The sequence below is a fragment of the Anastrepha ludens genome, chromosome 4 (genome assembly GCF_028408465.1).
Source record: "Anastrepha ludens isolate Willacy chromosome 4, idAnaLude1.1, whole genome shotgun sequence".
NCBI classification, from domain to species: Eukaryota; Metazoa; Arthropoda; class Insecta; order Diptera; family Tephritidae; genus Anastrepha; species Anastrepha ludens.
In genome coordinates this window covers 38,767,028-38,793,820 of record NC_071500.1, presented here as the reverse complement: position 1 = coordinate 38,793,820, position 26,793 = coordinate 38,767,028, and the positions used below count along the sequence as shown (strand labels likewise).

The 26,793-nt window shown below is 35.0% G+C and overlaps 1 protein-coding gene across 1 annotated transcript in view; it reads right to left on the bottom strand.

Moving 5' to 3' along the window:
• The window catches only part of LOC128861734 (ankyrin-3), a 55,924-nt gene that overhangs the window by 12,054 nt on the left and 17,077 nt on the right, over positions 1–26,793 (bottom strand). Inside the window, exons 2-7 of the mRNA XM_054100100.1 lie at positions 13,926–14,027; positions 12,570–13,022; positions 11,711–12,475; positions 11,436–11,639; positions 8,698–9,078; positions 6,507–7,050 (exon numbers count right to left, since the gene is read on the bottom strand). Of these exons, the coding sequence (XP_053956075.1) occupies positions 6,507–7,050; positions 8,698–9,078; positions 11,436–11,639; positions 11,711–12,475; positions 12,570–13,022; positions 13,926–14,027 (2,449 nt within the window). The remainder of the gene's footprint in view (positions 1–6,506; positions 7,051–8,697; positions 9,079–11,435; positions 11,640–11,710; positions 12,476–12,569; positions 13,023–13,925; positions 14,028–26,793) is intronic.

The window sequence follows — 26,793 nt, the reverse complement described above, 5'->3', positions numbered from 1 at the left end:
CGTTTCCTACAACCAATATTCATTTCCCCATTGTTAGGCCAGAAATATAAATACACGTATTTACCTAAAACTAGGCGTGGCACTGCCCACTTTTCAAAATTTTACTGGGGGTGTATTTCTTTTCTTCTCTAAGAGTAATACGTGTGTTAAGTTTTATTGAAGCATATTCATGTTATTGCTCGTGCTATCGTGAGTAAGGACGGAAGTATAACTCCTCTCTTTATTCTGACCATTTTGGTATATATATACATATCTATATCTATTTCGATTCCTTTATGTTACATACAATCGTGAATCATGGACAAAATTAGAATACCTTTGGCCCCAAGTGCTCGGTTATAAAAATTATCGAAATGATATTTAACTGGCTTTAACCACGAAATTCTCATTGAGACGAAATTGCATCCTACCCAGGTCACAGTGCGGAATGCAGCTTCATTAGGGTGCATTGTCGAGTCACACTGTTAAGAAGAAAACATTCGCACTGCAGCGGTCACCAGTGGTTTTTAATTTATAATTTTAAAAGAACTTTTCTTTCTAGAATTGCATCTAACAAAAGAGAGTTTTCCCTTGAGACAATAGACAAATAACGAAATAGAAGTGAATTATCTTTCAAGTGAAATAATAGGATCTATGCAAGGCGCATTCATTAAAGGTGGTGGCACTAGACCAACAACACTGTTCTGGAAAACAAATAATGAATTCACCTTGTTTCATTCTGAGCTGACAGCCGCATGGACACGGCGAAAGAAAAAGAACAACTCAGCTAATTTACCAACACCATCTGGGATTTATGTGCAAAAAACGGAATTTAAATTTCTGAATGTACAAAAATATATCAACCACACTCCACAAAACAAAAACAACACTTTAAATGCTAACTGTTAGCTACTCACTGATATTTTGAATTTGGTCGCTCTCGCAGAATTTGAACTTATTTCCCATAATTTTATATGGCAGGCATTTATAAAAATGCATTACTTATTATTATTTTTTCTTGTAAGAGCTCATACAGTATTCTAAGAGTGATTCGGCTTGCGTTTTTGAACGAATAAAACATGTTTGAAACATTTACACATTTCAATTGATATTTAACACGTTCCGTCCCGTGTAACCCGTACTTGGGTTTGAACACAAATTTAATGGAACAAATTCTGAAGCATTGGGTATGGGAATAAACTTCCGACCTCGTAAAAGAGGTGTCGCTGCTGATACTATTTTTGTGTTCGTATATTACTAGTCTGGTGATTGGAAGGAGTATATGAGAGGTCTTGATCACAGTAAATGACATTCATTTGAAGCGTAAAGATCCGTTTTTATACGACGTCAATAATGTCTACGTTCGTCCCGAAAAAACGGGGGATGTCATGTTTCATTATTACCTTTTAAAGAAAAGTGCAGCTGCACATGTCGTATATTGATCAATATTTACGGTAATCTCGCTCCATCAAATACAACTTGTAAAGAGTGGTTTCGACGCTTCCATAGTGGCAATTTCGACGTGAGTGATAAAGATCGCGAAGGGGCACCGAAAAAATTCGAAAATACTCAACTACAACAATTATTGGGCGAAGGCGCATGTCGAACCCTTGATCATGTGTCTAAAGAGTTATATGTTGACAGGTCAACCATCGATAAACGTTTTCACACGATGGGAATTGTCCAGGAAGCAGATAACTGGGTGCCATATCATTTGACAGAGAGGGATAGCGAGATACTTTTGGTGACGTGTGAGATGCTTCTTGAACGGCAGAAAAGAAAAGATTTTCTGCATCGCATCGTCACTGACAATTAAAAATGGATCTGCAAAAAACACTCCACTTTTTATTAATTTATAGGATATAGGATATTCGTTGAAACAGTCCATCAAACCTGTAGCAGTTTTGGGCAATTCAAAAAATAAGTTGTCGTCTTTTATGTTTTTTGTTTTCTTGTTGGCGTCCGACATTTTTCCTCTTCTTTTGGGTACGCAGTACGCCCTTCCTTCTTACAGGCTTGCCTTGCTGATTCTTGCGAATCTCCAAATAGTAAGACAGATTCCTTATTTTGTGTGTATTAGTGTTGGGCACATTATTTTTTGGAGACAACGATTCTGTGACTAAAGGTTGACGAAATTTCCTTATCTCTATTTTTTGTATAGCTATCTGATACACTATATGTGCGTTTACGATCGTTTTCCCTAAAAGTATTATAAATACTCGTATATTGCTAATTTGCGATATCATTTAATGCTGTTCCGTATGTTTGTTGCATATGACACCATATCATCGCTTCTATCGATGACACTTTTACCAATATTGCTATTATCGCCAAAGGCTTCATTTTCGAAGGATGACCACGATGTGTAGAATCCTAGCTTGGAGTCATGATAGCAGGACGATTCGTGGATAAGATTCGGACATCGCGAACATCTCTTCATTTTAGTACTACAATATCATTATGATCTTCTCATACCACCATTTCACCTCTTTTCAATAATTTGCCTGCAATTTCAGTGCAGACATTTTCTGCTATGCCAACTTTCCTTTTTCCGCTGGTTCCAGACAATCGTCCAGAATATATTTTTGAAGACCTTGTGTATCCGTCGGTGGAGCACAGTTTGAACAGTTTTACACCATACTTATATGACTTTGTTGGAATATATTTCCAAAATACCAGTCGTCCTCTCCACGGAACCATTGTGTCGTCGACAACACATTTTTTCGTCTGGAGAAAAAGCCTCCTGATAAATAACAATCAACACGTCCACAAGTGGTACAACTTTTTCAATTCTGTTATTTTGTACTGTCGTTTCATTGATAATTGTATTAACGTTTCATGAAAAATTGTATATAGGATCCGTTAACCAACATTTCGTAAGCGGTGTTTCTACTAGACCCATCCAAGTCATCAATCGAACAAATTTTTTAATTTCTTCGGAAGTGGTGAGAATCCATTTATTTTGACCAGTCACTTCATGTTCAAGTAATTTCTGCTCTACATATCTATAAGTTACTGTGACTAAAAGACTTAGACTGTTTCATTGAAGACTAGCGAAAGAGTTTCAGCTGGGCTAATGTCAGTCGGCAAATCCAAAGCCCGCTTTTTCCAGTGAACGGAAACAATTGTTGGCTGTTATCGAACTCGTTCTATTGAATATTGTCCAATGAATCATTAGTTGGGTTCAATTTCCCTTCTTCGTCTGATTCCAGTTCTGTTAGTAATTCTTCAATATCTTCACTTGCATATAATTCATCAGTATCCGAGCCTGAACTCGACGAAATTCTATTTTTAATTTTTCTTCTAAAACTCACAACGTTTTCATTACTACTCTCACTATCAATTGTACTTTCACGCCGTCCAATGAACATCTTTGGGATAAAAAATTAACGATGTGCATTTCAGAAAAAGTATGCTTCTCAACTGGATGTCTAGGGAATATCTGCAGTGAGATCCCTTGCAGATCTCTAACCGTAAATTCTAAATAAACCATTTAGCAATAAGATTTTTTGGAATAAAACAATTTATCGATTTCATAGGTCGATAGCACTGTAAATGCCGTCGATAGCACTGGGCCCGCACTGGTATTCCCGCATATCTCTCCGCTATCGTTCTAGTGCGCCGATAGTAAAACTTGGGTCGGCAGGAAACTCAGCGGAATCACGCTTGGTACAGAAGGTTACGTTTCGCTTGTCGCAAAAACTTAACCTCATTACTGAAAAATTGTTATACGCCCTGTAAAAATGTTGCGTGAGAATAGAACAAAAAAAAAAACACAGAACGATTTACTTAAAATTTTTTTAACAATTATTTCGCACAATTATTTTGATGAACTTGTGCAGACTTGAAAACCAGAATCAGATAATGTCGCACATTCGGATGATCAAAGTATAACAGTTTGAGAGAAGAACACGCACCTCTACGAAAATAATGCCAGAATTGAACAGCTCTTGCACAGGGCATAATTATTGTGAGAAAAGAACACACCATGAGAATCAAACAGCGTTATTTTTTTAAGTCACGATTGCGATGATTTGACCTTAGATGGGCTTTATCATATCTGTTCAAATATCTGTTTGAAAGAGTGCAAGTCGTTCCTAACATATTTCGTACTTTTTTCGATTTATTTATGATTGGTTCATTTAAAACCATATTTTCTGGTTTATTACTTTATGCTATGACTTGTAGTAGACTTTTGGGAAATACACCGGATAATACTCTTTGAGAATCAAAAAAACCAGCTAAGTACGTCGGAGATTGTAGAACGGGTTTTTAAGCAGCTATTATGGGACACAAACTTTCAGTAAATCATTTTACAAATGAATTGAGAGTTGTATGACGTTTGCTTACTTGTACTCAAAATTAATACCAATCAGTTTATCAGTATTTGTATTGAAAAGTGCTTCGGTTGCCTTCGAGGGTATCACTCACTTCCGAAAACAATTAATTACAAATATATGAGACACCAATCTTCCGGCGCTCTTGTCATTAAACAGTCGTACTTACACTCAGTCTATATACATACTATATGTACTACACCTTCAATGTGGTTGTGGTCTTCACAAACCAGTTATTTCTCCATATCTATATTCCAATTTGTAGAGAGCCTCTTGGTGTCGTTCCATAAGTTGGACAATTCTATTCTGCATATTGGAGCGGGTGAAGAAGATGAGGCCCATTTTTGGCTCATTGGCTACGTCAATAAGCAAAATTGTCCTACTTGGGCTGAAGAGCAACACGAACCCACTCAATGCGACGCTACTTGCCACAAATACCGTGAAACATTGAATTTACTGCGTCGTCATTTCGGAGAGCCATTTATCTCTCGTCTCGGACCAGTGGATTATCCACCAAGATCGTGTGATATCAGACCTTTGCACTTTTATTTTTGGGTGTATCTAAAGTCTAAATGCTTTATGGATAAACCAGCTGCGATTGAGGCATTGGAAGCCAACATAACTAAAGTTATTCACGAGGTATCGGCCGAAGTCCTCCAGCGAGTTATGCAAAATTGGTTAAAAAATAAATGCCTTGATTCTGCACCAAAATAATAAAGATTGCCCAACCTATTTGAATTTTCGTTGTTTTATTGAAAATTAAAATTGGATACTTCTAAATTGATCACCCTTTATATATATATATATATATATATAAACATATACATGTGTATATAGAAAATATTAAGCCTACTTAAATCAACTCATCTAACACCTCCTTGTCTTTGATCAAATCCTAACGAAAGAGTACGTTTTTGGGTCTACCGTTGGATGACCTCGAAGGCAATACCTAATACATAGGCAGAGAAAAACGAATCTGCAGATGAACTATAGTTTGAGTTACGAACTGTAATTTAATAAACATCTATCTCCAATACAGTGCAATACTTTCCTTCTAAGTTGGAGCCTTTATAACCTTTTTGGTTTTTCTATTGCGTTTGTTTTTCTTCTTCAATTCACACAATAAACGATCACCCTAGTGCACATATTGTGTGTTAATACAATACTACCGAAGGTAGTTCTTCCGGATATCCGCATTTAAGTCAAATTTTTGCATTTGAAAGAATTTTCAAATATTCCTAGCATGCGAGCACCAGAGCAGGACCAATGAACTTATACATCATTGGCGCTGATATTCTGTAGGTACATATGTATGTATGTATGTATAACCCCGTAAAGTGTGAAGGATGGTCTAAAAATTTTGACATGTTACTATTTATTTACATACAAGCATATAAATTAATTATGTGTTAACAAAAAGCCAAGAATTTAGACGAAAACACTACCACATACACACACACACTTTATAAGGAACTTTATTTATGAAAATCAGTTTAAGAAATACGAATATCTTTGTTTAATTGACTGTACTTTTTTTAATACTGCTAATAAACGTAAAGCCCAATATGCGAGACTTACTAGACATAAAGAATGTTTCGCCCTGGTAATATGGAAGATAAACGTGGCCTTCATTCGTATTTCGATCACCCTTAATGCCATAACATGGATCCCAATCGTTTGTGTCACCTGAGACACGGTTTTGTTAAACAAAAATAAAATATTCATAAAGTATAAAACTGACATTTAGAATTTTTGACATTTGACAATTTTTAAGCTTTATCAGATTATACTACAGTATAATAAGGATAGGTACACATACATATAATGGATAAAGAAAGATTTTTAACTTCGTGTCGTATTAGTGGTTTTAGTGCTTCGCATTGTGTTAATCGAGTAGCATGTCAAAGTTTTTATACCAGTTGTATTATAAGTAGTAGCCTAAGATACTCTTCGAAGGAGTCAAATAATAACATTTGTTCTATTGTATATATATATAATGAGAAATTGTTTTGTTAAGCGATTGTTTCTATATGCAGATGTATAAATGAAATATAAAGGGTACGTTACTTATGGGATATACGAAATGCAGAGACAAGCAGAAGTTTTCAAATGTGAATGAAATTCATATACATTTGTCCATAGATAACATACATACTTCTTTATATATATATAGCAATGAATGGTACGTACCACCTTCCTCTTCTGAGTCCGACATAAATGATTCATGCATTGCCTCTGGGGCGACAACGCGATACTTTTCATCGGTTTGATTTTGCGTTGCAGCGTCCGGTTCACTTGTAATCGATTTCAAAGAATCCAAAACACTGATATAACCCAATTTGCGTGCAATATGCAGCGGTGTCTGTCCGTTGACCGTCTGTGCATTGGCATTCGCTTTATGCTCCAATAGTAGATTAACAATGTGGCAATGGCCTTGCTGTGCGGTCTGATGAAGTGGTGTATAACCGATTGATGTAGCCGCATCTACGTTAGCACCGTGATGCAATAAAAAGCGCACCATATTTGCTTGGCCGAAATGGGCAGCTACATGTAAGGGTGTGTACCCGGCTTTGGTGGCCATGTCAATATTAGCACCGTTACGTTGTAGAATTTCAGCTACATTCACGTTATCTTCTTGTGCACACAAATGCATCGGAGTAAGACCATTCTTGGCTGGATGATTGACACCAGCCTTATGTTCGAGGAGCAAATTCGATATTTCAGCGTGACCCTCCTGCGGAATAATTTTATTTATGTTTGTAATGTATTGAAGCACTAACTTGAGGTAGTTTTTAGATTAGTAGTACACACGTTTTTCTTCAGTATACTCTTAAATATATGTATACAAATATTTCACAAACTTTTTTATTCCACGAAATCTATTTCAACCAGTTAAACTAAAAACAAAAATAAATAAATAATTGGCACGTACTCTTCTGTTAGGTATTTGGCCGAGCTCCTCCTCCTATCTACGGCGTGCGTCTTGATGCTATTCTGCAAATGGAGGGATCTACAGGTTTTCAGCTGACTCCGAACGGCAAATGGTTTTTACTCGTATTAGGAGCTTTTCAGTGATAGAAATACGCGCGGACCTTTACCATTGCCTGTCAAATGGCGATCGCTATTAGAAAATTTCTTCTATTATTTTGCAATTTCATGCACGAAGATTCGAACCTACCCGAATGGTAGTCATGCACCAAACCATTCGGCTAAAAGTATTTACCATCCCAAAAAATACACTTATTTGAAGTTTTTTTTTTTGTTACACTAACCATTACAACGTTCCTACCCTCAAGGGAAGAATGGGAACGGGACGATGTAAGACAGGGCGAATCCATCCATGTATGTATACACAGATGGCTCAAAGCTCGAGACCAGAGTGGGCGGAGTTGTATATTCCGAACATCTGAGGATCTCCTTCAGTTTTCGACTCCCCGACTACTGTAGTGTCTTTCAGGCTGAACTGAGGCAATAATGAAAGCCGTGACACTGTGTGATGCGAAACCTGCATATGATATCTACATTTCTACAACTGATAGCCAGGCAGCGATAAAATCCCTCAAAAAGCAGTTGACAACCTCCAAGGTATCCATGGATTGCCCCACATCTTTTAACGAGATGGCTGAGTCATTTCTTCTAAAGGTAACATGGGTTCCGACCATTGCGACATTGAGGATAACTGCATGACTTATCAATAACTGTGTGACCTATCAATACACAGAGAATGACATAGGCATACCCTTAAAATCATGTAAACTACTTATCTTTGAGGAAATCGTAAGAGCAGCGAGTGAAAAATGACTTAATGAAACCAGAATCTCTGCTAAGCTAGGCACAGTCTGAGCACACTGATTTCAGTTGAAACAAGGCACTGCCTAACAGGTAGGTACGCCCAGAGGATGGGAGTGTAAACACATGACTTTTGCAGAAGTTGTCTAGATGAGGAAGAGCAAGAGACGATATCGCACCTTCTGAGCCATTGTGCTGCTCTATCCAGACGTAGGTTTACTATTTTAGGTTTTAAGGAATTGGAAGATATCAGTTTAAATAAATCAGGGATATTCTATAATTTTTCAAAAGCATACACTGGTTTTAGGAATGGACTATGAGCCTGAGTGTATACAAGAGGACAACTGCTTCAACCCAAATTAACCTAAGGGTTTTCGTTCAGATTCCATAAACGGTTTTCACTTCATGCGGCGATTCTGCTAAATCTCTTAAAACCCCCAGAGTGGTTGTCTTAGTTTATTGCATTGCGAAGAAGTCACACTATGCTAAATCAAGTGAATACGATGAGTACATCAGCTGTCGGGTCATGTCAGTCGAACTTCAATACACATAAATACGTACATATAAACTTACGAGTATATAAAATACTTGCCTGGCAACTCAAGTGCAATGGTGTGAAACCAGCTTTGCTCTCAGCATTAGCTTGTGCGCCATATTCCAACAAAGTTGTAGCAATATCCATTTGATTTTTACGTGCAGCAATATGCAATGGTGTATGCCCATTTTTGGCTGTTGCATGAGGGCTAGCGCCCTTCTCCAACAATAATAAAGCGACTTTCTGATTGTCGTAATGACAGGCAACATGCAACGGAGTGACGCCATTCTTGCCTTGGGCATCCACATCCGCCTCCTTTTGCAGCAACAATTGAGCAACTTTGATATGACCATATTTGGCGGTCAAATGTAGTGGTGTGAAGCCTTTCTTCGTAGCAGCGTCCAAGGCTGCGCCATTTTCAATCAAAACAGCAGCGACCTAATTGTATAGATTTCATAAAGAAGTTAAGTACATAAATTGGAAGAATGGTGAAAACAAGAGTTATGAAATATAAAAGTGAAAATATTCTCGAATACCCATAAAAACACAATAATAAACAAAAGAACAAAATTTTGTAATTCGCAATTTATTTAACAATATTTTAAAACGGTAATTAAATCATAACAAATTTCTTACAACGAATAATAAACAAATTTTTTAACAGAATAAACAAAAATTCAATAAATCTATATAAAATATAAGTTTGTCTACAATTAAAAACAAAACTATATAACAAGAAATATTTAAATATTTCAAAAGCAAGTTTTCACCACAGCTGAATCGGGATTAATTTTTCACACTCTGACAGAATTATATATTTTTAAGTTAAAAGCCTATATTTCTACGGCACCTCATAATGTATACATTTTCTTATATAACCTTTATTGGTGAAGCCTGGCATGGATTTTTAGAGAAAGAATTATTTTAAAAATAGGTTTGTATTGTAGTTCCAGAGGTCTGGTGTTTACAAAAATATAATGGTTTTAATTTTTTTTCGATTATCACTAAAATAATTACGCTTTAACTTTCCAACTGCAAATATTACCTGAACCACAATTGTTTAATTGGAAAGCTTTCCAGCTGCGGAAATTATAGGAAATAGAAATGACAGGGAATTGTAGTTCTGAGCTATCGATTTGTATGAGAGCTGTGCGATTCATTAGTTCAAATTCACGCCATTTCGATAGAAGATTATTGTAAAATCAATTATTGCTATATGCAAAATTATAGCCAGGCGGCAGACATGGCAGCCGCGTCGCTTGAATCTCAGTCATGAGAATTTCTGTATCAATGGATGAATACAATGAAATTTATTTTCAAAGATGTCTGAGAGTATTAGAGTTAGGCTACATAGACAAGGCAAAAAACAAGATATGTTGTTGATTTTGAGGTAAAGTAGAAACTTCGAGGCTGAAAGCCAAAAGTGAGAACGAATAGCCACCCAAATCTAAATAAGAGCACTGTTCTTAAATTTAGATTTCGTTTCGCATGTTGGAGAGGGCCGAAAACTCTTTTACTGTTATTTTATTTGAAGTTGAGAATATGTAAATTAGTAGATAATTTTTCATTTTAAATAAAATTATTTTAGTTTAATAAATTTTTTTTTGTGTTCTTTAAATTTATATTTTGTTTCGCATTTTCGTCAAGAGTACAAAACTCATGTTGGAAAAGGCCGAAAACTGTTTTGAATTATTATGTTTTTTTTTTCTTTTGATGTTGAGAATGTGTGTGTCGGTCATTGAAAAATATTTATTTAGGTGAAACATTTTTTTTTTTTTAATATTGTCATTAATAGAATTAAGTTTAGAGTAAATATCTGAGGCGAAATATCAGAGACGCAAATAGATATTTTTTTTTATTTTAAAATACCAATTTTATAACCAAGCATGCTCGAAATTCTTCAAGCAAAATATAAATCTGTAAAATATTTATTTGTGCAGTTTTTGTGTCGTAAGCTCATTTTACTTTTTAGAATGTTTTCAAGAAGAAAACACATATTTTTTTTTTGTTTAATTTTTCCGAATAATTAGTTTTATTTCTTCCCAGGAATATTAATTTTTTTTTTTTTCGTTTTTTTTTAAATGTAACGTAATGTACTAATATTTATTTATTTTTATTCAAATATTTGAAAAATAATTAATATTGTCGAACCAAAAAAAATTTTTTTAATTATGACCAATTTTTTTCAATAATAATAAATATTATTATTCGACAAAAATCGCTTAAGAGGTTAACCCTGAAATTGAAATAAACTCATTTTAAAGGAAAAGTTGTGGGAAAGTCCTCGCGATTGATATGGGTGGAAATCTTTAAATGTTAATTGGCCTATACGCAAGTGCCAAAAACGTGTGTGACAAACATTGCTTTACTAATACGTTTGAGGCAATCAGCCGTAGGTCAATCTGCTATGGTGTTAATCTGCTTTGAGAAATATTTCTTTTTTTTTGTGTGTGTTTTACTTTTCAAATAAAACATAAATAAATACATTAGAAACAACTTCACGATAACTGTTCGAAAGATCAATTTATATCGACTTAAAATAATATTGAAATTCCAGTTTTGAAAAAAAAATTAATAATTACATACAGTTTTGAAAACAAAAATTAATAATTACGTAAAACATATGTATGTACATACATATGCGTTTATGAGTACAAAAATCAAGTGAAGGAATTACAAAACAAAACAATAACAAATAATCATATAAAATACTCCTGATGGCGTATCCAAAACAATTGCATCAAATAAACCGTATCAATGTGGTCCACAATCTTTTTCGCAATCAATTGTTTTACCTCATCCTGACCCTCTTTGGCAGCAATGTGTAAAGCAGTATACATATCCTTGGTGGTGGCATCCACTTGAGCGCCATGCTGCAATAACAGCATTACAATATCAACATTGCCGAGCCGCGAAGCAATATGCAATGGGGTTTGTTGCTCCCGTGCGCGTGCATCCACCTGAGCGCCATTGCGCAACAAAATGCGTATAATATCAGTCTGAAAAGAAATTCCAATTAATAGCCATTTACTTTCCCTTCTAAATGCATATCCCCACTGATAGCACCAACCTGATTAGCACGCGCAGCTAAATGAAGCGGTGTCTCGCCGCGCACAGTCGGCACATCTGGGCTGGCGTCATGTTGCAGCAAATAGATGACAATGTTCATGCAACCCATGAAAGCGGCCACATGCAGCGGCGTCAAACCACTCTCTGTGGTGGCACTGATGCTAGCGCCGTGACGCAACAACAATTCCACCACCTTTATGCGATTCTTCTTGCACGCAATATGCAACGGCGTAAAACCGTTAAGCGCACGTGCATTGGCGTCGGCATTACGATCGAGCAACAGCTTCGCGACCCGCACATGTCCACAATGGGCAGCCACATGCAATGCTGTCAAATAGTCCACAGTTACCTCGTCAACGGGCGCACGATGGTACAGCAAAATGCGTGCGGCATCCACATGCTCACCCTGTGCTGCCATATGCAGCGGAGCAAGACCGTTCTTTGTTTTAGCGCTAATTGGTGCGCCGCGCTCCAGTAGCATATCGACGACCTGCTCGTGACCAGAACGTGCTGCGCAATGCAACGGCGTTAGACCGTCACGGGTCTTAGCTTCAATATTAGCACCCTTCTCTAGAAGCAATGAAACCATATTGGTTTTACCCCACTTGGCAGCAACATGCAATGGACTGATATTATGCTTGGCCGCGAAGTTCACGTCGGCGCCTTTTTGAATTAGTAAGGTAGCGATGGCTTGATTGCCATAGTGGGAAGCAATGTGCAGTGGTGTAAACCCAGATTTGGATGTTACATCGGGGTTGTGATCGTTCTGTAAGAGATTGACAAAAATTAAAACTTAGTACATACACTCGCATATAAAAGGATTTGTTTCTTAGTGAGTACTTTTGCCCCACCGTACTCACATCCAAAAGTAATGTGGCGGCCTTTACATCGTCCTTCTTGGCCGCAATATGCAATGCAGGCAACCGCACCTTGCCGCGTGTATCGCTTTCCAAGAGCACGGCTACGACTTTATCATGACCTTGCTGCATGGCCACGGCAAGTGGTGTAAAACCATCTTCAGTGGCAAGACTTTGATTGGCGCCATTGGCGAGCAGCAGCTTTACAACGGAATCGTGATTTTCCTGTGCTGCCATGTAGAGTGGCGTAAAACCATTCTGTGACTGTACGTTCACGGAGGCATTGTGTTCGAGCAAGAGTTTCACCACCTCCTCCTGGCCGGCGAGTGAAGCAATATGCAATGCAGTGTTACCCTTCTTGGTAGCGCTATCCACGATAGCGCCGCGTTTCAGCAATTCAGATACGACGTGTATATGTCCATCTTTGGAAGCCAAATGCAGTGCGTTTAAGCCATTCTATGTGCGGAAAGATTCAAACATTTGTTTTTATTAAACACTAGAACAATTGATATAAAATTAAAATTTTGAAAAGTTTGTTCAATGAAAAAAATAAGCCATCACCAGCCAGCAATAAAAATCAAGAGCACGGACAAGATTCCTCTTTCTACGAGTATAGCAAGAATATCTGAAAATGTTAACGAGCGCTAAAAATGCAATCACTAGCAAAAATAGATAGAAGAAGACTAATTCTATATGAAAATGTGTTTTTAAATAAATTCAAATTGCAAGTGCACCTATGGATGAAGAAAAGAAGTGGGCTGTAAATGTGCACCGGGAACATTTTGGAAAATAGAAATTGGCTCTTGCTATTGTTTTTGATCCAAATTTCCAAATTTCACAAAACACAAATCTGTTTACAAAAAGGATATTCATATGCTTTTGGCTCATTACTGAATGTCTGTTATAATAAAAAAAAAATATCGAAAAAACCGGATTTACTGTTTTCAATTTACTGAGTAAAAGTAAATCCATATTTTGAGCCACTGAGTTACTGTTCAAGTTTTCAGTTTACTGAATAAAAGTAAATCCATATTTTCGCCCAATGAGTTACTGTTAATAGATATCGCCATGTATTTTTTACATAGCATAAAGGAGCAGCTGGTGGTAATTTCTGAAAATGTATCAAACATTTTTTTTTTGTTTTCGGATTAAGACACTCTTGCAACAAATAACCGATATGTTTTCGTGAAATACCTTTCTTTCTGGCGAAAATATTTCAAGTACAAGAGATTAATTTCTTTCGCATCGAAATGTCACTTTGTAGATCTCTCAATTTTCGATTAAAGTTTTTGGTGCTTGTGATAATTTCTAATAATTTTCACGCAGCATTACATAACGAACAAAATTCATTTTACTTACAGCATTGCTGGTGTTAATGTCAATATTATTTTTTAAATGTTCCAAAACTCGCTCCAAGTTACCCGCTCGCGCTGCGCGAAGAAATGATGTGTTTCCATCTCCCTGCAAAACCAAAACAAAAAACAAAAATATTAATACAATTCGTGTGGTGGGTTTAGGTATACATATTTGTTGTTTTTTCTTTGGTTAGATTACTGCGTTTTTCAGCTAAGTAAGGTATATATTGTGAACATTTAATATCTTAAAGCAAAGACAACGACGATTGGTGATGGGGTAAAGGCAAACCCCATAATTAAAAAATACACAATATTTCTTTGAAACCGTAAAGAAAGAAATCAAATGGCATCAATTGGTGACTAATTTACTTATATATCAAGGTGGTGCGAGATAACGCACCGTAGTATTATCTCTGCAAAACACAGGACACACTTCGACGGTAGAGTTTTACAATTTCCATGCGTTGTAATAGGACTATGAATAAGTTCGTGCGGTTTTTTTTCGAAATTTGAAACTTTATTGACGTAAAATGGTTACAAATTTAATATTCAAAATATTGTCCATCGCTTACTACTACTTTTTCCCATCTTTCTGGCAATTCACGGATTCCCTTTGTGAAAAATTCGGTCGGTTTTGCCGCAATCCACGAATCGATCCATTTTTTGACTTCATCGTAATTACGGAAGTGCTGGTCAGCCAGGCCATGTTGCATCGATCGGAAGAGATAGTAATCGGATGGCGCAAGGTCTGGACTATACGGCGGGTGGGGTAGGACATCCCATTTGAGCGTTTCTAAGTATGTTTTGACCACTTGTGCAACATGTGGCCGAGCATTGTCATGTTGCAAAATAACTTTGTCGTGTCTATCGGCGTATTGCGGCCGTTTTTCTCGCAGTGCTCGGCTCAAACGCATCAATTGTCGTCGGTAGACATCCCCCGTAATCGTTTCATTCGGTTTCAGTAGCTCATAATACACAACACCCAGCTGGTCCCACCAGATACACAGCATAACCTTCAGGCCATGAATATTCTGCGCCGACGTCGATGTTGAAGCATGGCCAGGGTATCCATACGTTGCCCGACGTTTTGGATTGTCGTAATGGACCCACTTTTCATCGCCAGTCACAATTCGATGCAAAAACCCTTTCTTTTGTGCCGTTGAAGCAGTTGTTCGCATGCCATAAAACGGCGTTCAACGTCTCTTGGCTTCAATTCATACGGCACCCAATGGCCTACCTTTCGGATCATTCCCATGGCTTTTAAACGTTTGGAAATGGTTGATTGATCAACTCCCAAAGTTTTTGCAACCTCTTCTTGCGTTTTAGCCGGATCTTGATCGAGCAATTCCTCCAATTCGGTATCCATGAACTTTGGCGGCGCACCCTCGCGTTCTTCGTCTTCCAAGCCAAAATCACCACTTTTAAAGCGTGCAAACCACTTCTGGCACGTTCGCTCAGATAGAGCATGCTCACCATAAACTTCCACCAAGATACGATGACTTTCGGCTGCTTTTTTCTTCATATTAAAATAATGAAGAAGAATTCCCCGCAAAAACACATTATTTGGCACGAAATTCGACATGTTCAAGTGTGGTAAAAATATTGTTGTTTACGCTTCAAATAAAAAACTTATACTGACGTTTGTGCCTTACGACAGTAGCTCTCCAATGAATGTTTGGAAATGTGGATCGATGGAATAATAATCAAGTTACGCCATCTGTTGTAAAACCGCACGAACTTATTCATAGTCCTATTATTTCCGTTTATTTTTTCATGACTAAACCTCAATATTCACCTATGACACACACTACGACCGACACAAAAAATGGTGCTAAACTCAAAACGTATGACCCTCATGTCGCATTCTTGTGTTTTTACTTTTTCTAATTTTAAAGGATTCTAGGTAATGGAGTTCTTTGTGGACCTTCCATGGAACTCAAAACAAATAATATTCATAAAGGAAGGTTGCCAAGCTGATGAATTCGTTAGCTAAAAGAACCACCAAGAAACTCCTCGACAATCGATACAGTCATTCAGTCACTTCAGCAGCATTTTAAAAAGTTTACGATAATTTTTCTAAGTTATAGGGTAATCCAATAAGGTCGCAGATTTTTTATTATAAATAAAACACAACAAAATTTGTCGAAATATTTTTTTTTTTTAATTTCATCGTATTTTTTTGTGTCAGGCATTTACATAAGTATGAAACACAATTACCATTAAATGCTCACCACAACCCCTCTGACAACACAGGATGCGCATATCAAAACTTTCCATGCCATTTTGGCAAAAATCTGGGTGCATATCATTTATTATTTCGTTTTTCAGCTCTGGAATCGCTTTGGCCTTTTTGGCAGGGACCATACTTTCCACTTAACCCAGAGTAAAAAGTTCAATGTTGTCAAATCGTAAAATCTGTGAGGTCTTTTGCCTTAGTTGTTTCGTTAAATAATACATCCTGAGAATTTCGTTCGAAAAAGTGCCATTGGTTCATGCGTTATGTGGCATGTGGCATCGTGCTATTGAAGTCACATATTATCCAAATCCATATCATCCAATGAAGGTTACAAAAAGTTTATTATCATGTAACGATAACATTCACCCTGCACCGTAACAGTTTTATCGGCATCATTTTCGAAGAAATATGGACAGATGACTCCGTCAGTTCAAAAACGACGGCAAACAGTGACTCATTATGGACGCATGTTTCTCTTGTCCGACATGCAGATTTTCAGTATCCAAAATGCTTCCGTTTTGCTTTTTAACGTATCTGTTTGAGGGAAAATTTGAATTATCGCCGAATGCGGAGTGCCCGAAATGCATTTATTGCAGCACGGCCGATATTATAAAAGGTTTGGATCACTTTAAGGCATTCTTATACTGAGTATCTCTACATGTCTAAGTTTGCCAAAACCTGTAGTACCGATTGTCCGCAAAAAATTACTCTATCACGAATAATTAATATCAAAGATCTGCACCACCCTTGAAGCATTTCATTTATATATTACAACTAGAACTTCTTTCGAAAAAATATCTGCTTAGATTAAGCTATCTCAGTTAGTCGGAGATAAGGTTAGAATATTCGTACAAGTAATAAATGTGAGATACAGCCCTTAGCAGTTGCAGTTTCATAGCACCCAATCGGAAAAAGTGGACTCCTCAAAAGATCAAGAGGGTTCATTTCTTGAGTTCATTAGATCTTGCAATGGTATCAGACGAGATCTTTACACAAAATTTGTCACTTTGTGTGCTGTGAACGGTATCGATTTTTATATTTATATTTTGCTATGCCTTATTGGCACAAAAACACTAAGAAATAAAAATGATGACTCGAATTTATCTGCTATAGCTCGAACAGTCGATCAGGGGAAAATTAAACTAAACTTAAAGACTTAATGTCCAGTCCTTTCAGGCGTTGCCGCATACGCCGTTTAAACCTTAAAATACAAATTTGGGTAACTATACGAAAATAGCTCCGCAAACGAAGTTCGAAACGCTCAGAACCTCTTAAGGTAGCAACATTTTCTACCTTTTACAGGTGTTTTAGGCCAAGGCGACTCTATTAAAGGTGGGGTTGGTAAATCAGCTGAGTTTTTTTTTTTCTTTCGCCGTGTGCATGTGGCTGTCAGCTCATTTCATTATTTGTTTTCTAGTTTCTCAATACTTCGCTTTGACAATTAAAAGTACAGAACAGTGTTGTTGGCCTAGTGCTACCACCTTGAATGAATGCGCTTTGTTTCAGGCTTTGGTACTAACAGCTGTTTCGAACATGAGTTCTGATGCGAGCAAATACGGAAACGATGCGCTCGATAGCTCTTCCTACACGTTATACAAATTATGCATACAATTAGCAGAAACATTTGTTATTGCGCTAATATGTACTTGTAGATGGTCTACAATGTAATAAACAAATTAAAATTGATTGAAATAAGAAATTTTATTCTGATCGGCTTAATTTTTTTTGTCAACAAATCGTTTGTCTGAATATTTTTCTCTACACTTTTGTATTTTGGTCTTATAATACTAAAATTTTTGGCTATTTGTATATTTAGCATAACTAAAAAGGGTCAAATACGCAGATATTATTTATAGCAGTAAAAAATATATTGCTGCAACACCCACAAATGTTCGTTGCAAAACGTAAGCATTGCCAGTTAATGACACGCCTGAAACCGAGTCTAGCACTCAATTAACATTAATGTATGCCTTATTTATTGCATAAAGTGAACGAAAACAAACAAACAGCCTGCACACCTGTCATTAAAGTCGTGCAGGTGCGCATAAGGTTTCCAGTTACTATCCAACCACCCACCCGCCATCTAACAAATTATATCTATAACAACAATATCCCACACATGCATACGTAAGTATTAGCAACCAGCTGTTACCACTTATACACACATACTTATATGTGGACTATAAAAGTTGTTTACTAGATATTTGTTTACAATTTTTTGGGGGTTGGAAAACATGAACATACATACGAGTATACAAAACAAAAACTTTTCATTCTCGAAAGAGCATGAATTCTCGAAAATGGCGTCATCATTGTGAGAGTATGGCAGCATCTGCGAAAGAGAGTTTCGAAGAAGAAATTACACTCTCAAATTTATTTCCCTCTTTTTTCTTCCTTTCTTTGATTTGCTTCCGACTGAAAATGAAGTGTTCGCAATACCAAACGGCAGACAGGGGTTTTTTTTATAACTTTTCAATGTTTGCCTATGTGCTTTATGCGCATGCATGTAAAAAAAACACACCCCTTTGGACATTGAATATATGAAATATATGAATAGAAAGAATGCACTAGAGAAAGCCGCTTTTGTAATCGACATTCAAAAGAATGTAGCATAAATCCCGGAAGTAATTAAAATTATTTTTTTAATGTTTACGAAGCAAAATGAAAATGCTGGAGGTTATTTTCTATTGAAAGTATAAGAATTGTCTGCGAAGAATTCAACTGATTTCTTATAAAAAACTGTAGGATTTTAAAATGAAGCGATGAATTTTGGAGATATTAGTTCCAATTTTATTACAAATAGGGTTATTTTTATTGGGTTACCAGCATATTATAATAATATTTAATCAAAATAAATATTAAGTTTCCATATGTGCTTAAAGGCTTTAATATCAAAAGCAAATATTTATGAAAAGATACTTTTAAATCCGTATTAAATAATAGCAAACTAATTTAAAAATATTTATTATAAATATTTCTCGCTCTAATTTTTTTATAGAGCGTTTGAAACGTATCACATTTTTGGCAAATGGGATTCATAAAACTTTACAGAACTTTGAGACTCGCCAAAAATTTGAATAAGTAAAGCGCCTAAAAGACGCTGAATAAATTTAAAAGACGCCGAGACCGAATTACAACTGTTTTAATCGAATGAAACTAATTTCGAAATTACAATTTGGGATTAAGCCACCCAAAATTGATTGTGCAAAATTTTCAAATTCAAATTTTATCTATTGTAATAGTTCAATATCGTTAATTTACTTTATTTATAGACTTTATTTTTAGTCTACAAAGAAAGTGCTCTTTTTCGAGAACTTAATATTTATTATAATTATATTTATTATATATCGTGCCGTGTTTTAAAAATTCCGGAATTAAAAAATGTATGAAGCGAAGTACGAATTCTCATGAAAAGGCATGAATAAGTACGAATACATTTTGAGTTATCGATAAAACATAAAACACCAATCTGTACAAGTGTTATGGCGAGTACAATACCATTCCATCGACAGTCGGTTCCACGTTATCGGAACGACCTAGATTTAAATCCCCAAAAATGTATGGGGAATATTTTATGCTGCGATTTTAATATCGCGTATAGCCGGGTAAATAGTTAAGTTTTTCATTTATAAGCGTAAAAGCTAAGAATACAAATTAACGGCCATATTTAAAATAGAAATTTCAAGAGTGAATCTGAAAACTACTATTATCATAAACTTGAAGGTGAAAGCGAATACTCGTACAAGTAATTCTATAAATATATTTGTTTAAAATATATATATTGTATATAATTGGTGCGTGCACCCTTTTTGGGTGTTTGGCCGAGCTCCTCCTCCTATTTGTGGTGTGCGTCTTGATGTTGTTCCACAAATGAAGGGACCTAGAGTTTCAAGCCGACTCCGAACGGCAGATATTTTTATGAGGAACTTTTTCTTGGCAGAAATACACTCGGAGGTTTCTCATTGCCTGCCGAGGGGCGATCGCTATTAGAAAAAGGTTTTTATTAATTTTGGTTTCACCGAGATTCGAACCAACGTTCTCTCTGTGAATTCCGAATGGAAATCACGCACCAACCCATTCGGCTACGGCGGCCGCCTTGTTTAAAATAAAAAATAAAATTTAGTTCATTCATATCTAACTCTCATGCAATTTTGCTACATCAGCAATCAAATATATTATGAAGGGAATTTTCGCAATCTCTACATATGTAAATTTAGGCGTGACTTAGCCACAACCTACTTATGGGATAACCGTTTCATGGTCATGACAACCCACCGACGAAACGAATGGGATCAAAAAAGTTAGACATCAGCACCTAAGCCTCTAGAGTTAAAAACTTCATGAGAGGGCATGCGGTAACCAGTCATTCGTTCTTGTTGACAAATCAATATTCTTCACGAACTATGACTTCATTCTGGTTGATAACACTGTGCGACAGTGAAATTATACTTTTATGGAGACCTAGTTCAACTTGTAGGTATAGTAAAACTAAGAAAAATGGTATAGGAGAAATTTCCAATACACCCCCAAAATCTCATTTTATGGCCATAAAACCGTTTTTCAGTAGGTTCATGTGAAGAATAACTCCTAACTTCGCCAATTTCCATCCGATTTCGAATTTGCTTTTTAGTTCGAAAGAACAAAAACAAGCCTTTTTGACAGTGTGTTGACATTTTTTCTGAAATGACAACTGACGAGACTGTAGACGGAAGTATTTGGAATTTTTTTTATTTTTTCTCTATTTTTTCAACTTTGACATAATTTTTACGATATTATCCGATATTGAGGATTTTTTTAGTACACTACTGGTATAGTAAATTTAATTTTGCGTCAAATGAGCTATATTTGACTGTAATTGAATTAAAATTAATAGAGTTGTGTGAGTTATAAGATTTTATTTTTTTTTTACTAATTTGGTATGTAGATATAGCTTACGCTAAATGGGAATAAGGACGTGTTTTGATGCGTTATTATAGATACGTAATATTTATTGGAGTGTATATGTATACATAAGAGTACACTGTACTGCATACAACAGAACTGGTTAGAACTTACGAAAATATCTGACATATTATAGCACTTTTTTTTTCAATAGAAATATGAAAAAGCTCCCAAGTGTACCAAAGTTCACACTGTACATTGATTAACAAAAGAAGTTTGTTATTATAATTTAACCTTCATTGAAATTCAAGAGATATAAATCAAAACGTTGCCAGAAAAGTCGAATTTCTCAATATTCTCCGATGATGTGGCATCATCAGCCTTATCATAAACCAGATGATTGTTATTTTTGTAAAACGGACGTAAACGGTCATCATTATAAAACTCGAAAGCACATAAAGTATGCTGATGTTGCAACTGTTAAGAACCCCGTAGTCTTGGACGATATGATTGACTCAACTGCAAGTCATAAACTGAAAGAAGTTCAACTCATTGCTGATGATGATCAAACTGATAACAATAAACCCGATAATGAAGAGTACTTTCCGTCTGGTTCTAAGTCTTCAGAACGACACATTGTATCAAATTCAGATTTTCAGGATCTTTCTCGTGATTTACTTCTATCGGGAAGACAATCTGAAAGGCTCGCTTCTCGATTTAAACAACGGAATTTAGTTGATGACGACTTAAGATAAATGATGACGATCGAATTTCTTACAGAGAAGTATTCAAAACTGATGAAGAGAATGACAAATGTACCGTACCATACTAAACTCCAAAGGGCCGTTTCCAATGCATTTTTAAGTTTGGAACCAGTTCCGTTGTGTACTGCACCGTACCGCACCGTACCATACCGTACAGTGCTGCACTGCACAATACCCCAATAAATATTATGTGTTTATAATGACACTTGTTATCATTTTCATGCTTCGAAACGCATACCAAATCTCGTAGTAAAAAAAAAGAAAAAATCTTAAAACCCACACAACTCTATTAATTTTAATTCAATTACGAAGTACCCGTGCCAATAGAACCAATTTTTTAATTAGCTCATCTGGAAAATCATTACACTTGCTTTTTGTATGGCGTGCCATGTCGGTAAGAGGAAGTATGCATCTCGGTTTAGTTGAAGAAAGCCTTATACGCCCAGTGCCGCTTATTAACATCCTAGGATTCTTAAAAGAACTGAGTTTGAATGAGGGCAAAATAGACCTTAAGGTCGAATCTCATGCCTATATTATCATATCTACACAAACCTATTAAATTATAAATTTTTTTATTACTATATAAATACAACCTGCAACAAAATTAAAAACAAAAAATTTATTTTTTGCGCAACATATTTCAAACGAATATTTAAAAAAAAATTAAATGTGTTTATTTCCTCATTGGAAAGTACGCAATCACCACTGTTTTTCCTTTTTTTTTTGGTTATTTTTTATATTATAAAGCAATATTTTATAAACCATTTCAAATCAAAGCCCTGAAATTTTTCTATAAGAGCCTGTGCGAAAATATTTTATTTTTGAAACTTGGCACCTACCTCGATTTTTAAAAATAACAGTACTCTTCAACAAAACAAAGAGAACTTCATAATAATCTTCAAAATGAAAATAAAATGCTTAAAATTATTTGAAAAAAAATTATCGAGTTTTTCAAATAAAAATATTTTTCAAAATAAAAATAAATTGTTTAATATTATTTGAAAAAAGAAAAAACTTTCACTATGAAACTATTTTTTTTTTTCGGAATTACCCCGCACGCATTGTTACATCAAAGGGCTAAACGATTTGTAAAACAATCTCCATCTTATGTAAATTTTTCGAAAGAAACATTTCTGAAGTAACTATTCTTTTTTTATTTTATTCAGTTTTAATATTTATCTATTAGAAAATAATAAACTACAAAACAAGCTTTGCAATTTTTCAAATTTAACTGCACAGAACTATTTTCTTTTCGTATTTTTTTTTTTTTTTTTTTTTGAAATTTCACTTTACGTATTATGGAAAACACACAACAAAAAACGTGCAAATTGAAAAAATATGTCCTCCCGTTTTTTTAAATACATATCGTCTTGAAAAATAGTCACCCTAAATTAAAATGAGAATTTTGTATCTATAATTTTCTAAATAAAAATTTTCATCAGCTGAGTTGAGTTTTCAAGAGTTTTATTTGCACTTTTTATGGTTTTATCATTGGAGTATTAAAAAAGCTTTTACAATTTTCAACATAAAAATTCTATATAGTATTTATATATTCATTGGAGTATTAAAAAAGCTTTTACAATTTTCAACATAAAAATTCTATATAGTATTTATATATGAATATTTCTAAATTTTGTTTTTTTTTTTAAGTATTTTTTTTTTTACTTTAACGCTGGAAAATACCCACATCCCACTACTTTAAGCCGGGTCGATTTGTGGGGAGGCAAAAAAATCGCCCATTGCTCTGTGAAAATCATATTCTAGGGATCAAAATAAGAAACTTTGCCGAAGGAACCATACCTCTAAAACGAATTCTGATGTCCCCCAATTTGGGTCGAACTTTTTAGTTTCTTTTCTCATGTAAAGGCCAAAAATGGTGATATTTTGAAATGATTGTATGGGGAACCCCCCAGGGGAGTTCCAGGGGGTGTGCCACTGGCATGGGTGGATCGGCCGTCCAAAGTTAGTGGGGGGTCGGTCATACATTTGGACTCGATTGGAGCACTCTAAATGGGTCAAAGTGGGATTTTTCGTTCGACCCAAATTGGGGGACATTAGAATTCGTTTTAGAGGTATGGTTCCTTCGGCAAAGTTTCTTATTTTGATCCCTAGAATACGATTTTCACAGAGCAATGAGCGATTTTTAAATCGACCCGCCCTACTCTACATACTAATAAAAATAACTTTAAAATTTAAATTAAATTTATATTTCTTGCTCATTTTATACAAATACAACTTACTGTTTTTGAACAGTAAAAGAGTTGTAGTAAATGTTCCGTTGCCTGCACTTTTATGGTTTCAAAATAAATATAATAATAAAAAATTAATAAAAAAATAATTAAAAATAAATTTTCAAAATAAAAATTCTATATATGTATAGTATTTTTTTATGAATATTTCAAAAAAAAAAATTTATAAGTAAATTATTTTAACGGTAGAAAATACCCACGATCCTCTACATACCAATAAAAATAACTTTAAAATTTTTTAAAATAAAATTTATATTTCTTGCTCTAAGCTAAGTGCTTAGGAAATTCGAGTATTTCGTTACTAGGCAATGATTATAACTTAACTTACCTATTCTGATTTTTGTTTTTAATTTTTATGTACACATACATATATAATATTTTACGCAAATGAAAAATCTCACTATTTTATACTATTATATTAATATTTATACATAAAAGAACCACCAAGAAAATAGATTAAGAAAGAGTTTCTTTAAAAAATATATCTATTAAAAATTGTCAAGCCATTTTGCCATGACTCATTTTATACAAATACAAAATACGCAGTACGCAGTAAACTATAGGTGTACGCACTGTTCATGTACAGAAAGTTGTCAATGCATATTTTGAAATTAGGTTAATCTAAAAATAAAATGAATACTGAATTCGTTCCTCATTCCGGATACGCACATCAGTGGCACTGTCATACTTATACCAAAGCCGCACCCAAGGCCCAATTATATCATTGCACGAACGTATCATGAAATTTATTCTTCCCCAGGTAATTACTACAAACCTGAATTTATCATACGTAAATTTGCATACAAAATTAAGAATCATATAAATTACCATCTTATTCACTTGGCAATTTTCACATAATTACACTATCACCAGCACCACTCAACCATCGGCTTACTTATACGAAAGCTTACCTTCGCTGCTGCCAGTGTGAAAGGGAATAGGAAAATCGATGAAAATTTTCACTACGTCGCATGGGTGGGTCTCAATGAAAATATTTTGCAAAATTCTAAGTAAAATGCATATTTTTCAACTAAAATCAATTTTGTATACTGAAATATCTTCTTTGTAATAAAATCTTGGCAAAGTATTTAAAATGCAGTGGTAAAAGTTCAATAAATCAATGTAGCTATGAAAAATCGATATCATCAAAGATGGACGCCATTATGGCTGCCGCATTAGTCAACAGCAAAATTTTGCACTACAATTTCATATTTTGTAAATATTTATTGAAAGAAATTGAGAAATTTGTAAAAGAATTACCTGCGTTCCATTTTCAGTGACCATTTTGTACAAAATCTAAATTTTATGAAGGTTTTTCCAACAATTTTCTTCACTTTAAATTTATATATTATAGAGAAATTGTGTAAGTCGATGTCGTCACTGCTTAGTCATAGCTTTCCTTTCTTTTTCTGGTTGAAATTTTCATTTATGTGCACACTTTATTATAAAAAACTTATTAAATGTAACCTTTTAAAGGTTCTGATATATTTTTGGAATTAAATTTGTTGCTTAAAATACTTTAAAACCCGTTTGAAATTAATATATATGTATTATATATCTATATATATTATATGTATGTGTATATCTATATTGTGTTCTATAGTATATTAGATGGCTTTTTCACTTAGACGCTGATGTTAAGGAGAATTTTTGCTTCCGATTTCTTGAAAATTTTACTCTAGACTGGATGTGACCGCAACTTCAGCGTATCCTCGTAGCTGGTCACAGAGTTGCCGACTCAGGATGTTCGAAGGACCTGCGCACTTTGCCATCGAATTAAGCCTTTTCGAAATTATGCACTGAGAGAGTTTGAGAGGTTTTTCGAATATGTGCGAAGAGAGAAGAGAATGCATTAGAGCGATTTTAAGCGCCGGTCGCGTGTCAAGCAACGTGCTTACCACGTGCATCTGTTATTGTTTTGATAAATAAAGTTGCCGGTTTATATTCTTTAGTTGTTGTTTGATACGCTGACATACCTAGAGAAGTACTGCCTACCTACTAAGTACCTTGCCCGCACATGCGCAACGGCAATATTATTTAGAATGCAATTTTGTGCAATGTTTTGTAAATATGTATGTAAATGTGCAAACGTGTGGGTGCATATTATTTGTCGATATTACTTTGACAAATAATTAATTTATCTAGAGTTTGTTAAACTGCTTTTAAATGGTGTTTGCTTTTATGCATCGAAGCCCACTTACATTTTCACAGTTTTCGTGGATACCCACATAAATACAGCCTAGGCAATAAGTATTAGATATCCCATCATTTAACTAAAGTGCGTTCATTAACTATAGAACAAGGACTTATTCACAAGCTTTGGCTTCTCATTTGTTCCTAAATTAATATTAATATTTTTTTATAAAAATATTCATATAAATCCAAGTTTCAAATTTTGTACAAACTAAAAATAAAAATCGAGAAATTTTTATAATAATTTCACTCTTTAATCAGAATTTTTAAAGAAATTTCTGGTATGTAGAGTTATAGCCCATAAAATTTTGGTGTTTAAAGCGCAATTCTGAAGTGACTCAAAAATCACATTGATTTCTGTCAATTTTTTTTTATGATGGTTTTGGGTTACATGCAGAAGTCAGTGTCTTTTGATCATAACTAATATTGCCTTTTCTAGTGACAGTCTTGCTGGATGAAACAGATAGTACTATAACTAAAAAAACATAAAACAAAGTCACTCTAGGCAAATAGTTGAATGCCCACTCAGCTACAATTAGTTAGGGTTTT